The 13,210-nt window shown below is 40.5% G+C and overlaps 1 protein-coding gene across 4 annotated transcripts in view; it reads left to right on the top strand.

Annotated features, from left to right (window-relative positions):
* Window positions 1-13,210, top strand: part of MICAL3 (microtubule associated monooxygenase, calponin and LIM domain containing 3) — a 107,252-nt gene that overhangs the window by 55,997 nt on the left and 38,045 nt on the right. For 2 of the 4 annotated variants that reach the window (XM_057390036.1, XM_057390037.1), the window contains 4 exons: window positions 2,721-2,916; window positions 7,209-7,444; window positions 8,547-8,636; window positions 11,702-11,839. In XM_057390036.1, the coding sequence (XP_057246019.1) occupies window positions 2,721-2,916; window positions 7,209-7,444; window positions 8,547-8,636; window positions 11,702-11,839 (660 nt within the window). The remainder of the gene's footprint in view (window positions 1-2,720; window positions 2,917-7,208; window positions 7,445-8,546; window positions 8,637-11,701; window positions 11,840-13,210) is intronic. The other 2 variants (XM_057390033.1, XM_057390034.1) reach the window with 1 other exon arrangement.

Below are 13,210 nucleotides of genomic sequence, written 5' to 3' on the forward strand. Positions count from 1 at the left end.
TCAGTTCCCGTTACTGTGAACTCAGGGTTGGGGAATGTAACACCAATTGCAAAAATAGATTTGGCCGAGTTGGTGTCACCATCAAGAGAGAGAATGAAATTAAACATGAATCCAGTGAAAAAGGCAGTCTAGTTCCTCCAAACTTTRCAAATAAAAGCGCAACAGAAGGTTTAGCAACAGGAAATAGTGGAGACCATCATATTCCTGGAAATACAAGGCAGTGTTCCCACCTGCCACCTGACCAAGCTTATCTGTTTATAACATGAAAAAGCTTTGTTGTTCCAGCTGAAGGCACAACAGCCATTTGCCCACATCATAGAAGGGTTAAATCATRCTAAGGAAGAGAGAAAAACACTTCTGGCAGTTGTCTTTGAGATTTTTTTCTTTCAGGAGAGCAACTGGGAATAGATGCCACTAATTATGTAAAGATCTGTGTAATATTGTGTGAAATATGAAGGCGGTACTGAGTAACTGTCCTAAAAAAATCTATTAGGGATGAAGTGAGAAACTACAGATAAAGAAAGGAAACAAAAACTGTCTTGGAGGTTAAAATGTGTGAGGATAAAGTAAACGTTGCCAAAGCTCATGCTGGGTTAGACTTTACAAAAGAAAGCTCTATTTCTTAAGTGTGTAAGTAAAAGCAAGGTAAGGGAAAGCAGAAGTGTATCCACAGTGAAGCTGGAGCTGACATAAAATGCCATTTTATGTATAGCCAATCAKACAGACATGGGAGCAAAAGTCAGTGTGCAGCAAGACTGGGAAATTAAGATTAATATAATGAARCAAATAATCTGTCTCTCAGAAGAGTGGAAGAAGTGTAAATTGAAATTGTGACCTTTGTGGTTACAATCCGTGATTAAATCAAGCTATTGAGATRTACCTTGATTGTTTAACTCAGGAAATACTATGTGACTACTGGGTAACAGAAGTATGTCCTGCAGATAAAAAATTAAAAAGAAAACAAACCAAAAGCCTTCAAAAGGTGATCTGAATAAGTACATACCAGTTAAACAGTTGGTATAACACCTTCTTTTAAAGAATAACTAAAACCTGCTAGTTCTGCAAGGGAAGTYCTTTGACCTCACACAGGTAAGCACTATAAAATGTGACATGGGTTCACCAGGCACTGTTCTGGACTGGCTTGACTGCTTTTATCGACAACTGAYACCTCCTTGAGGGAAATTGTGGTGCACTTGAACAGTCTGGACTGGAGTAAAGCACAGGAATGCCGAGACATGGAAATAATTATTGAAACTGGATAAAATGTGGGAGTAGGACATGAAGCATGAGTAGCTAAGAAGTTGGCCTAAGTTAGAGATRAGAAGTTCAATTAAAGAGGAAAATAATGGGATTGGCTGTCACCTACAGACTGTGCAGTGTCCCGTAGAGTGATCTGGGGGCTGATCTTTGTAATACTGTCACTAAGGTTACAAGCCAAAAAAAAAGAAAAAAAAATCTGCTAATGAAATTCAGTGCTGAGGCAACATTTCAAACCCTCATCAATGCAGAGGAGGACAGGCACGTCATTCACTAAGAACTGCAAAGTGTTGCCAACTGTAAGATTAAACTTAGCAATCAAATAGAGGAAAGTACCAGGTCATGCACTAAGACGATGTTGAGTATTTTCGCCACCACCAAGGTGCTTATCAGTTGAAAGCAAAGAAGGAGAAAGATCTCAACATCATAAAAGCCACCAGTATTATGTAGCATATAAATAGGCAGGTGTGTTCTCAGCATGTGTCAGATGAGAGATTTGTGGCAGGTTGTGTTATGCTGATAAGGCYTCATCTGGAAAGCTGTGTTCAGTTTTAATCACCCAGGTTCTGGAACGATTAATCCAAACTGGAACAGGTGCAGAGACCTAGGGGATGATCAGTGCACTGAAGAGCTTATCTTGTGAGAGGAAGGCTTGGCTTGTTTAGCAAAGCAAAAGCATGGAAATATTGGGCTCTGTAAATAGTAAGCTGGCTAAGGGGTCAACAGTGGCGTGGTATTCAAACTAAAATATTACAATTTAAAAAATAAGCGGATGAGAGCCGGTTAGAATAGAATCCATTGAGTGCTGCAGTGAATGAAACTTCTCAATACTTTTCTCCAACTCTCTGGTTCCCATATCCTTACAATTTTCCAGGATTTCTGGGGTTTTTACTTGCAAACATCTCTCTGAGCTTTTTCCCTGTGATTCATTTAATTACAAATTCTGATTGAAAAGTAACCAATTCAAATCCATTACAAGTTTTAAAACTTGTTCCAAGTGGGCTTTTTTCATTCCTTCCCTCACCTTTAAGTAGTAACAATATTGTTTTTCTCCATAACTGTAGATTTCCCTTGGCTGATAACAGTTTTAACATGCTTTAGGATTGCCCCATAGCATTCCTACTKTGTCTCAGACACTACACCCAGCCCGTGCCCAGGCCTTCCCCAGTACTTGCCACATAGACTTCACTGTATCTCTGGTTTTTGCAGCTAAAATGGCCCTGTTTCCTCTCTCAACTAGGACATTTAACATTCTTTTTAGCATCTATTAGCCAAAACTACTAAGATTCCCTTTTGCAGTCTGGCTTCCCAGTAGTGGCGAACAGGATAATGACATAAGGTATTCTCTCTCTTTATTTACCTCCCTCTGCCTCATGCCCCTTTTTTTCCCAGTTGCTCCATTTTCTTAAAAATGTGCAGTTCTGCTTGTTGCATTTATTGTTCTTTCCCTGGCTTGTTCTTAGGTGTCAGTGTGAATGGGTTGGAGGAGCCCAGCCTTGCCAAGCGGCTGCGTGGCACTCCGGAGCGGATCGAGCTGGAGAATTACCGGCTGTCCCTGCAGCGGGAAGAGGAGCTGGAGGAGGTTCCTGAGGAGACACTGGCAGAGCATAACCTGAGCAGTGTGCTGGACAAAGGGACAGAAGAGGATGTGCCCAGCAGGTGAACACACATTGCCYCTCAGCTTTTTCTATACCCATCCCAGCAGACTTTTGCCTGCCTTTCCCTTTTCTTTAACCTACCAGGTTGCCTTTGCTAGAGCTTTTGAAAATACTCTGCRCATGTGCACTGTTCTAAATAGCTTACTACCATTAAAAGACACCTACAGCACCCTAATACCATGAACTTAAGTTCTAAATTGAAAGGAATTTTGAAATTTATTTTATTTTAGTTGTATTAAAGATACAGCTTTTGAGCAAACTGAACATGGATTCAAATGGAAGGGGACCCCAAAGTTACCTTCTCTTCTGTGTGTTTTGCATTGCAATTCAAAACCACATTTGGTTTCAAGATTCAGGCTTGGCACACATGTAATCCTGACTGAATGCTGGTGCAATGCCTGAGGGAGATTAATGGGAAGCAATAGCTATGGCTGTTGAAAAATATGTTGTACCTTCATGATAATAAAATGAAGGTATATAAACGTGTTGTACCTTCATGAATTTCTCCTTATCTGCAAAATTCTGTGCAAGCACACCAGGATCCACATCCAKGCAAGTAGAGCTACTGGAAACAATTGTTGCAAGCATCATTGAGAGGAAATCCTCGAAGAAATATAGTCAGTCACACACTTTTACAGAGTCTTGGTCTCTTAATACGATTTCTTATCTACTTGTCTTTGTAGCAGTAGCAGCGCTTACCTATTCAGCTCTGAATCTGTCCAGTAATCTTGAAATGAACTCAGAAAATGCTGTTTTTTGTTTTCTAAAGCTTATATCCTACAGTCATATTCTRTGTRTGCATTACCTGGAGATACAGATCTRTATGAGGAATTGAATAATCTTGGCCTATTTGTGGGACATGCAAATTATATATTTTCTTAACTCATCCTTTAGTTACCTGCTCAGATTTAGGAATTCTATCAACTGTGACAATGTAAACATTGATGATATCAGAGGGCTTTAATCCTTCATGTTTCTAGCTCTAAAACAAAAGTATGGAGCTACTGATTGTTGTTTTTCTTTGTCTTGATTTCAGTAAATGAGGACACGATAGGCCTGCTCAACAAATGGCAGAATACTTACAAAGGCCAAGAGTTAGTTTAGAGAAAAAAAAGTGTAGTTTTACATTTTGGCATGAAGCTGATGGTCATTTCCAACAGGTGTTTTGTGAGATTCTGGAGATTGAGGGCAGTAAATTATTGGATTAGCAAGTTTGATTTTGTCTTGTAGGATGTTACATTTAGTTCCTTTTGTCCTACATTCATCCYTGTAACCTGTATTAATATGGGTATTTGTATCTGTAATAGACGGCATTGTGTAATTTCACATGTGAAAAGCAGTGTGGGCAACTCACATTCTGTCATAGGGAGAAACAAAGGAAAATAGATCAAATTCCCTGTCAGTTTGACCTGGAAGAGTTTATATTCAAATCCAAATATGGCAAGCAGTTTACTCAGAGAATGGACAAGGCTGTGTTGGCCAAATATCATAGAGAGCAGAGGGAGAATTTCCTAGGTCGTGTAGCTATTGGGAATCCTCTGTCCAGCCATATCAACTCCATGATATGTCATAGAAAGACTGTAAAAAAAAAAAAAAAAAAAAGAAAGAAACCTGACTACTACTTCAGCAACAAAAGAAAAAAGTTTTCACTTCTGCAGCAAGCCAGCCAAGGCCCTGATTTAATCATCTTCACTGTCTTGATGCAGCGCTGAAGGGTTAGGAGCAGGCAGAGGAGATGGGGAACTCTCTGTTCCCTCCGTGTCTTACAAAGTGATGGGTTGGGCTTTCAGGGTTCACTGAGGTGGCTAATGGAAATCAGACAGAGACTTCTCATTTTGGTGCACAGCTCCCCATCACTCACACACTGCAGGGAAAATTTACAGGAAACAGTATTCAAAGTGTATTTGTGCAAAAGAGAGTTAATCTTATTTACGATTCAATAAGAAAATAGAATTGAGCACCTAAATGCAGACTACACAGAGGTATGAGGTGTGAGAAACCTTTTATGCATCTTATTGAATCTGTCATCCACAGTTTTCATGTCATGGCCTGTGGCCTTTCAGAGGAGTGTCTTAGGACAGCTTGTGCTGTATAGGTCTGTATGGCAAGCRAAGGGAAGAGATTCATTGCCACAGTTTAGGTTTCAGTTCCTCTCCTCAGCACTGAATCTGTGTTCATACACCATGTTTATATGAGGTCCTCAACTGCTTATGCAAATTCTGTGGAGCAACCAACTTAGTCTTTGATTTCTGCTTTATAGAAAAATGAAATTTCAGCTGTTAAATAAATTCCTATGGCACAGTTTCCGTGCTGAAAGCAATGCTTGCTATACCAGGTCATCTCTCACTGCTGTCTTTCAGCTTCTCATTTCTCAGTATTCAAAGGTCAAACAARAGCCAAGTGATAAATAAAAGCCAAAGAAGGTAAAGTGAGTTGTGTGGTGAAGAATTTGTGTCGTCACTCCTCTGTGCGATAAGCTGGCTGCTTGAAGAGCAGCAGCTCATCCCGTTCAGCACCCATGGCAACAGTTTGAGCAGCAGTAAACCTTATTGACAGGACACCAAACCCCCAGCATGCAGCACCTGTCAGGGTTATTTCCATACCAAAGGGTGGGAAAGTAAATCAGGGAGAAGAGGAACATCACTTTTTATCTCTGTGACAATGTCTGCATAAAGCCTTTGGAGTATTCTTTGGTCTCCATGTACTGAGTCCATGGCTTGCAACAGTGTTTGTATTCAGTATTTCACGTGTGAAAATCAGGCAGCATGTTAAGAAAACATATTGAGTTTATGCTGTGAAAAACTGGGCTGTAATTTGAGCAAAATAATGTTCTTTGTATGCAGAACAGTGAGGAGAATCTGAGAGCCTATGGACAGAAGTGTGTGACAATCAGCATGAACAAAGTGTTTTCCTTATCAGAATTGCTATAAAAAATAGGCTCTTAGACAAGTAGATTAATAAAATTATGCAAATATGTAACCATATATCCAGATACAACTGTACAAGTTATATTATATATATATATATATATTATATATAACTGTACAAGTTATATTTTATAGACCTACATGAAGTGTAAACTTCATTACTTTCAACTTGTTGGTTTTTCTTTTTATTGTCTATATGGGATGAGTTCTGCCAAAGGCTGTTAGCCAGTGATAGTGGGTATAAGAAAGTGGCAGAAAGATTATTCTCAGATTTTTCACCCAAACTTYAGTTATTCTCAGTTTTCTCCTTCARTGAGATGAATTTGGTCTTTAAAGATTTACATGGGAAGCATCCAACATCTGCTGTAATAAATGCAATTCTGTTATGACAAGGATCTATTAAGGTAAAACAAAGCTAGAGCACCTTTTCACCCTGCAGAGAGGATCTGTGAGTGTGTTGTAGTTCTCATTCATGTTCCAGTGACAAATGCAATCATCTTTCACCCCACTCCCTCTAGATAGCCTGGCATGTAAGAGTGAGCTAGATTAAATGTCTCTGGATAAGTGGTTACATTTCTTGCCCCTGCTGCTTATGTTGAGGATCTGTTAGATTTAAACAGAGATGACTTCTAAAAGGCACTTATGATTTATTGCTTTGCATGGTTTAAACTTTGCTGTGGGAATAATAAGCTCATTATTGTAATTATCTTTGCACTGCTTCCTACAGTTTCTTGCCACCATGTACACTGTGTACTTAATTGGATACATATTTCTGTCTGTGATGCAGAAAAATGAGAAATTCTCTGGGTTTTTTTTCTCCATCTCTCCTCAGTTTACATGTTGTATCCTTTGCCTGATAGTTGTGTTTTGTATTCTTTCTACTCCCAAAGCCTTCTCTGGTTCACAAGAACAAGTGCCAAAATCACCTTGGCTGTTGTAGCAGTAGCTGCCATATCAAAAGGCATGACCTTCTACATCCTGATACTCTGAAGAGCTCTTGCAACACTTTATCCAGAACAATGTGATATGAAGAAAATAGTTTCTTTTTGTTGTATTCAATTGTCTTGAACTGTAACAATAAATCCTGCACAAATATTTGGACTTGGCTTCACAGGCACTTTTCTGCTGCCTCACCTTTAAAAGAAGCAGGACAAGGAYTTGACTGCAGCCTACAGATGATGCTGTCACTAAAAGGCCTATGAAATGTTCAAAKCTGAAAATTAGTGTTCTGTTTTAGGCTGATATGTGTTGAAATGACTTGTTAGCGATCTAAGACTGATCAAGAAAACAATGACTTCATAATCTTTAATATTATTTGTTATTAGCAATATAATCTGTATCTTTTTTTTTTTCTAAAACCTTACAGTAGTTCAGAATCTGAGATGGAGGAGGAAGATGAGGAGGAAGATGATGATCTACTGCTGCCTCAGCAACCCCCTTCAGACTTGGGTGGTGTGCCATGGAAGGAGGCCGTGCGTATCCATGCGCTTCTGAAGGGCAAGAGTGAAGAAGAGATTGAGGCTGAGCAAAATCATGAGATTGACTACAAATATGACGATGAGGATGAATACGAAGAGGAAGAAGAGGAGGAGTCAAGTGAAGGTTAGATTGGTCTTCCCTTTGTTTCTGCTAGCCATCAGGGGAACGTGAATATTTGCCATGCAGAATAAGAAGGATTTGCCTTGGAAAACTTTACTTCCTATTTCACTTCTTTGTTGCTCTGATTTTTGAGGGAGTTGCTGTCAAGGAGAAGTCTGAGGTGGGTCATTCTGGATACTGTAGGACTTTGCCCTCAGGACAGTATAGAGTGCTAGTACCAACACTAAGCTTTCCATACACCATGCCAACGTGTCAATTCACAGCTTTGTGCTGCTGTATTGGTTTATGGTTGGTTTTTATTATTATTTGGAATTAGATTTGAATGTGCCCTTTGTTCTTGGACAGCAAGAATTGGAAGCATTGTGGTTGCAGGGTTTTCAGTTTTAGAGTAGTGCCCTGTCACTGTCAGCAGGGCATTCCACAAGAAGATGCTTGTAGCTCTCCTTAGTTAAAAGAKAGCCTTGAGAAATAGGGGAGTTCAAATAGTTCCCATTTTAGCTTTGAAAGATTTCTGTGAAAAGTCTTAGGGAAAGACTCTTCCCGCATTTTTGTCTCAGTCATCAAAATGYAAAGTTTGTGCTCAGAATAGACATGTTTCCAGTGTTTCACCACCATGCCAAATTTCTCACTGCTCTTGTCTTTGTCTTTATACTCACATTTCCTTTTTGTGGAGACTTGTAGACTCCAAAGAGCTTTTTTGTAAAGGTCTTTGGCTGCCTACTGCAAGCAGAGGTCCAGTTTTTTGAGTCTTAGTGGCAATCTTGTTGATGAGCTCAGCAGGCTCCTTGGCTRCTTTCTCAACATAGGAGCTGAATGTCCATGAGTGAAGTCTGTGGAAATCAAAACTTCTTTAAGTATGGTAACATGTATGTTGTGTGTTCAGTCTGCTGAACTGTGGTGTTCTTGGGCGGATGTTTTTTCATTCGAGCAGTTTTTCCTGTCAGGCATTTTGAACACAGCGGGACTGCGGGGAGTTGCTGCATTTCCAGACAGCCTTTCTTTCTGATCCTGTCCTCTCTCTTTCTCTCTYTCCCTCTCTCCATGGCTTGTGTGTGTACACGCGTGTCTGGTGTTATATGTGGATGTGTGGTTCCCTCTGCTGTAGAGGGGGAGTATAACCCTTGGGAGAGAGAGCTGCAGCAAGGCCTCTGGCTTCAACATCTCTCAGACGAAGAGGACTCGGGTACACATAAAGGTACCCGTACACCATCTCCACTTCCATTTCCCCARAGGAGCGGGGAGTGTATTAAAGAGCAGGTCCCACATGAAGAGTTTCTGTGTTTTGTTTAATTGTGYTACCAGCTCCCTCAAAATTGATTCAGTAGCTGTTGTTCATCTCCTGGTTCAAGTGCTGTAAATCAAATCTATCATTGCTCCTGGTTTTACAAAAGTGATAAAGCTGCAAAGTGCCTCAGAATATCTAGAAAACCTGGACATTTTTCTACTGTGATTTGCATGAACAGTGACACCCAAGTAATGAGGAGTTTCAGGTTTGTTCCATAGTCTCAGACTGCTTGYACCCGTGCATTATCTCAGACACACGGGACACATCAGAAGTATTGCCTTTAGAGTGCTTGTGTCAGCAAATTTGCTTTTTTTGTTGTCCTCTTTGTGTGTCTGTCTGTGGGGAGAGTCTGGAAGGAAACTAATCAAGCTACAGCAGTCCCTCAAGATTCTTGAAACAGTTACATAATGGTCATAAAATTAATCAGATATTCAAGTATAACTGGTTGTATCATTTTCCATGATGCCTTCTCTTGCAGTTTATTTTTGGTGGTTGCTTTTTTTGTAACACTTGGTCCTAATAGCCTTTTAATCCCTTTTTCCCTCAATGTGGTTCATTAGAGCCAGAATACATGAGAGGAAAATCAAAGTGCCCTCCTGCATGTAAGAGGGCATATACAGTTGTCAAAATGCATATTTTGCAGTTTATGGTTGTAATAACAGTAGCTTAACTTCCGATTTTTTTTTTTAAGAGAAAAAAAACGGAAGAAGTTTTACGATTTTTTTGCTATTTAACTTTTCTGTGATAAGAATGAGAAGTATTACTAAGGTGGCTGAAGAGCATACCTGARGAAGTTCTGCAGTTGCTAGGCTATTTTGGACCTGGCTTTGAAGGAGTTGGTTTTCAGGTGGCTCCTTATCCCAATAAAGTGAAAACATTGAACCTGCCCACAGTTTATAAAAGTGCTGGTGGGTGCTACAGTGAAAACGGAGGAAAGCCACCATTCCAAATCTGAGTGCAATTAATGTTCAGCTTCCTGCAAAGCTTAGCAGGCAGTCCTGAGRAAAGGCTGTGTTAGGTGGTGTTTGAAATTCTCAAGCACTTAAAGAAGTGTTAGGTTTGCCTCTAAGCCAAGCAGCAGCCCTTCATGTCTGGCTGTGCTGCTCATTATTTATGGGAAAAAATGAGAGGAACAGGACCGGCTCAGGCCTCTGTCCAGAGCTTGTGAAGAAACGAAAGGTGTGTGTACAGTGGTCTAAATCCCAGAGCAATCCATTCAAAAAATGCAGATCATGTGGGACCTGCTCTTTCTGAGCCTTGCTGAGTGCTCTGTACTTCTCAGCCATTGCTGGCAAACCTAAACCTTTTAACACAAAACTTTGTGTGGCGATGCAAACGCTAACTCTACTCATCCTGGGGCCTTGCATGCGAGCGCTTTGGTCCAGAGTGAGAAAAGCCCAGGTTCCTGTTCCTGCAGGATGTCCACTGCCTCTGGTAGCCCATGTGTTGTGCTGGTTGAAACAAAAACTCTCTGGTGAGGCAACAGAGACATCAAGCTACGAAATACTTGGCTACATTATGAATCCTGCTCTGCATTTGAGTTTGTGCCTCTGAGCCCTTTTCCCTTTAATAACCATCTGCTGATTCTGTCCTTCCTGCAGTTCCTTCTGCCTGTTTCTTCTGCAGTTTTAATACCAAATCTCACACATAGGCGTTCCTGAAACAGAAATCCCAAACACTTGATCATGTCTGAGAAAAACATGGCTGGGAGAGAGGAACTTGCTAAAATGAGGCAGCAGGAAATAATGAGTGCAAGCTCTAAATGCTGCTAATATGTCTTGTTTCCTTCAAACACTAGACCACCATATGAAAATCTTAACTGCTTTTGAGGTTCTAAACTTCTGCAACAGTGCTTTGCCCTACTCAGTGGTAATTCAGCTGTTGAGACAAATTGACTTCCTACTTTATAAAATAAGTGGACATTTTACTCTCAGGTTGAGACATGTTTTTGAAGACCACTGCTGCAGACAGTGAACAGGTGAACACCTGTCCCCTGCAGAACCAGTTATTTTATTATGGATAAATGAAGCCTGAGTTRCAGCCCCAGAGCAGATTGCAAGAGAGACAGGGTCTATGAATTTAATACCTCAGAGTAAGTGCTCCCAAGGTGGGTGTTCTGCAGAAGTTAAACAAGCTCATCAATTGCTTTAGGTGCCCATTGTTCTCTTTGACATTCTATAAGTGACTGACTTTTGTGTAGGCAGGTAAATGAGGAGTAATGCAATTTCTCTTAAACAAAATCATTTGTGTGACAGGAATTCCCTTCTGGAGAGCTGTTAAGTCACAACCAAAATGCTGTTATCCTTCAGAAAAAAATTCTCCCTTTGAACAAGTCACTACAAAAGAGCAAGAATAAACAAAATGGTGGTTTAGGTGCAAAAATTAGGATGTGCCCATGTGTGCATCYAGACATACACACACACACACATGAAACTCTCAGATCTATCATGTTATTTAACTCACAAAGAAATGTGTACCCAGCCTATCCCAATGGCAGGGAATGAAGAACCTTTTGTCTCGGTGCATCCATCAGATGGAGATTATCCCTCGCTTTAACAGCAAGACATCTTTGGCAATAATCATAATGAATAGGCTGAAGGAGCTGGAAATTTCTGCTAAATTGGTATTTACATACCACATATTGTTGGACACCAGAGAACATCTTTCATTTCAGCAAAGCTTCTTGCAGTAGTGATGATCTCTAATGATGTTTTTAGTACATCCCTCCCCTTTGGAATGGCGTTATTCAGCTTTGATGGGAAGTGTGAGGAGCGCTGTATTGATGTATGCGTGCACACACAATACTGAGCTTTTTCTGTCTGCCTTGCAAACTGATCTTAGCCAATAATATTTTCTTTTCTTATTTCCTTTCCTATGATGTGTTACCTTTCCTTTCCACTGTTCTCCCATCTTTTCCTCCCTGCCCTTCATGCACCCTGCCTACAACCTGTTATGCCATGCCCTCCTCCTGCTAGCTGGAAACCTTAGGCTGCAGCAGATTGTAAATCCGGTTGATCCTCTGGAGATCCTGGCAGATGTGCACTGGACACACATCCGCGAAAAAGAGGAGGAGGAAAAAATGGTCTCAGCCTCAAAGTCCTCCACCTCCAGAGGTAATCTCCCCCAAGCCCCACACCATCAGTTCGTGGGTCACGGTTGCAGCTGTTTAACTCTGTTGCTTCAGCGCCYTTCAAGAGCAGTGACTTCAGCAGGGGCAGCAGTGATTGAAAGGAACTACTTTCAAATTGCACTGAAATTACACTTGGTTAAACATTTTGCTTTTCAGGTCAGTGTCTGTTTAAAATTGCTGCTTTCTCAACCCTGTGACGGTGTGTCTTCTGACCTATTTGTCTGCCTGCTTTGACTCTGTCRCATTTTTCCTCACCAAACACGATTTGGTAGTGCTGGCAATCAGCCCTCTGTAACTGAMTAGTGATGCTAATAGTAGTAGTCTTGTGCTTTTTGTGGCAGTGAGGACTCTACACTTTTTAGGGAAAGCTGGGGGGCTGTGTTATGAAGCTACCACAGCAAAAATTGAACAGGGTCAGCTTCTGTATTGAACATATTTCTCTCCTTCTTTTCCAAGTATGTAAATGCATCTGGTATTAGCAGGGAATGATGGGTTTCAAAGGGCTTGCAAATCTGATCAGTACAGGGGGTTTGACTCCCTATGTGTAAGATTTGACAGTATACCTACTTTTCATGTGAGATGTGACCTTTGAAAGTTGCCAGTTACTTAAAGGAAAACTTATGGAGGGGGGATATGATGATAGTTTAGATCTYATGTGAGCATCTTCTAGCAGTCCCTGCTGACCTTGTTCTAGGCTATGTTACAGTGTGTCTTAAGGTAAGTATATCATAAATGTTTTACCTGGGAGTTTAAATAAAATCCACCATGCAGTTGATGAGCAATGGTCTTCTCTCAGTCTGCAACCACGGTGACAGAATTGGAGTACGTATGCTGTAAGAAGGGACATCTTTCACAGCAAGTGTGAAATTAGGTTAAAAAGTCTGGAGCTCTACCTCATGTTACTTGATTCTCTTCTATTCCAGATAATTATTCTTTTTGTTACAGTTTTAGATGTTTGGTATAGGCTTGGTTTTAATCCTGGTCTAGCTTGATGCACAATTCTAGATCAGTTCAGCTATACTTATACTTGCAGTTTGTAGAATGCACTGGGATTTTCTGATGTGAAATCAGCTCCTTACAAATAAGAGATAGGTATTTTGTTCCCACTGCAGCCACAGAAATAGGCTGTGTTTGTCTGTAACTTTCAGTACTACTAGAGTGGTTGATTAATGTTTAAAAAACACTAAGTAAAAAAYGTCAACACAGTTTCTTAAGTTTACAACAATTAAGGTTACTGGTGCTTCTGCTTGGGGAGGTCTGTGTCACTCTAGTTTCCAAATTTTTATTTTATTTTGTAATCCTTACTTTTCTGTGGTGTACTAGTAGAGTTGACAGCAACAGGTTATCTTTTCAA

The sequence above is a fragment of the Malurus melanocephalus genome, unplaced genomic scaffold (assembly GCF_030028575.1).
Source record: "Malurus melanocephalus ecotype Western Australia unplaced genomic scaffold, MMel_1.1 scaffold_22, whole genome shotgun sequence".
Classification (NCBI taxonomy): Eukaryota; Metazoa; Chordata; class Aves; order Passeriformes; family Maluridae; genus Malurus; species Malurus melanocephalus.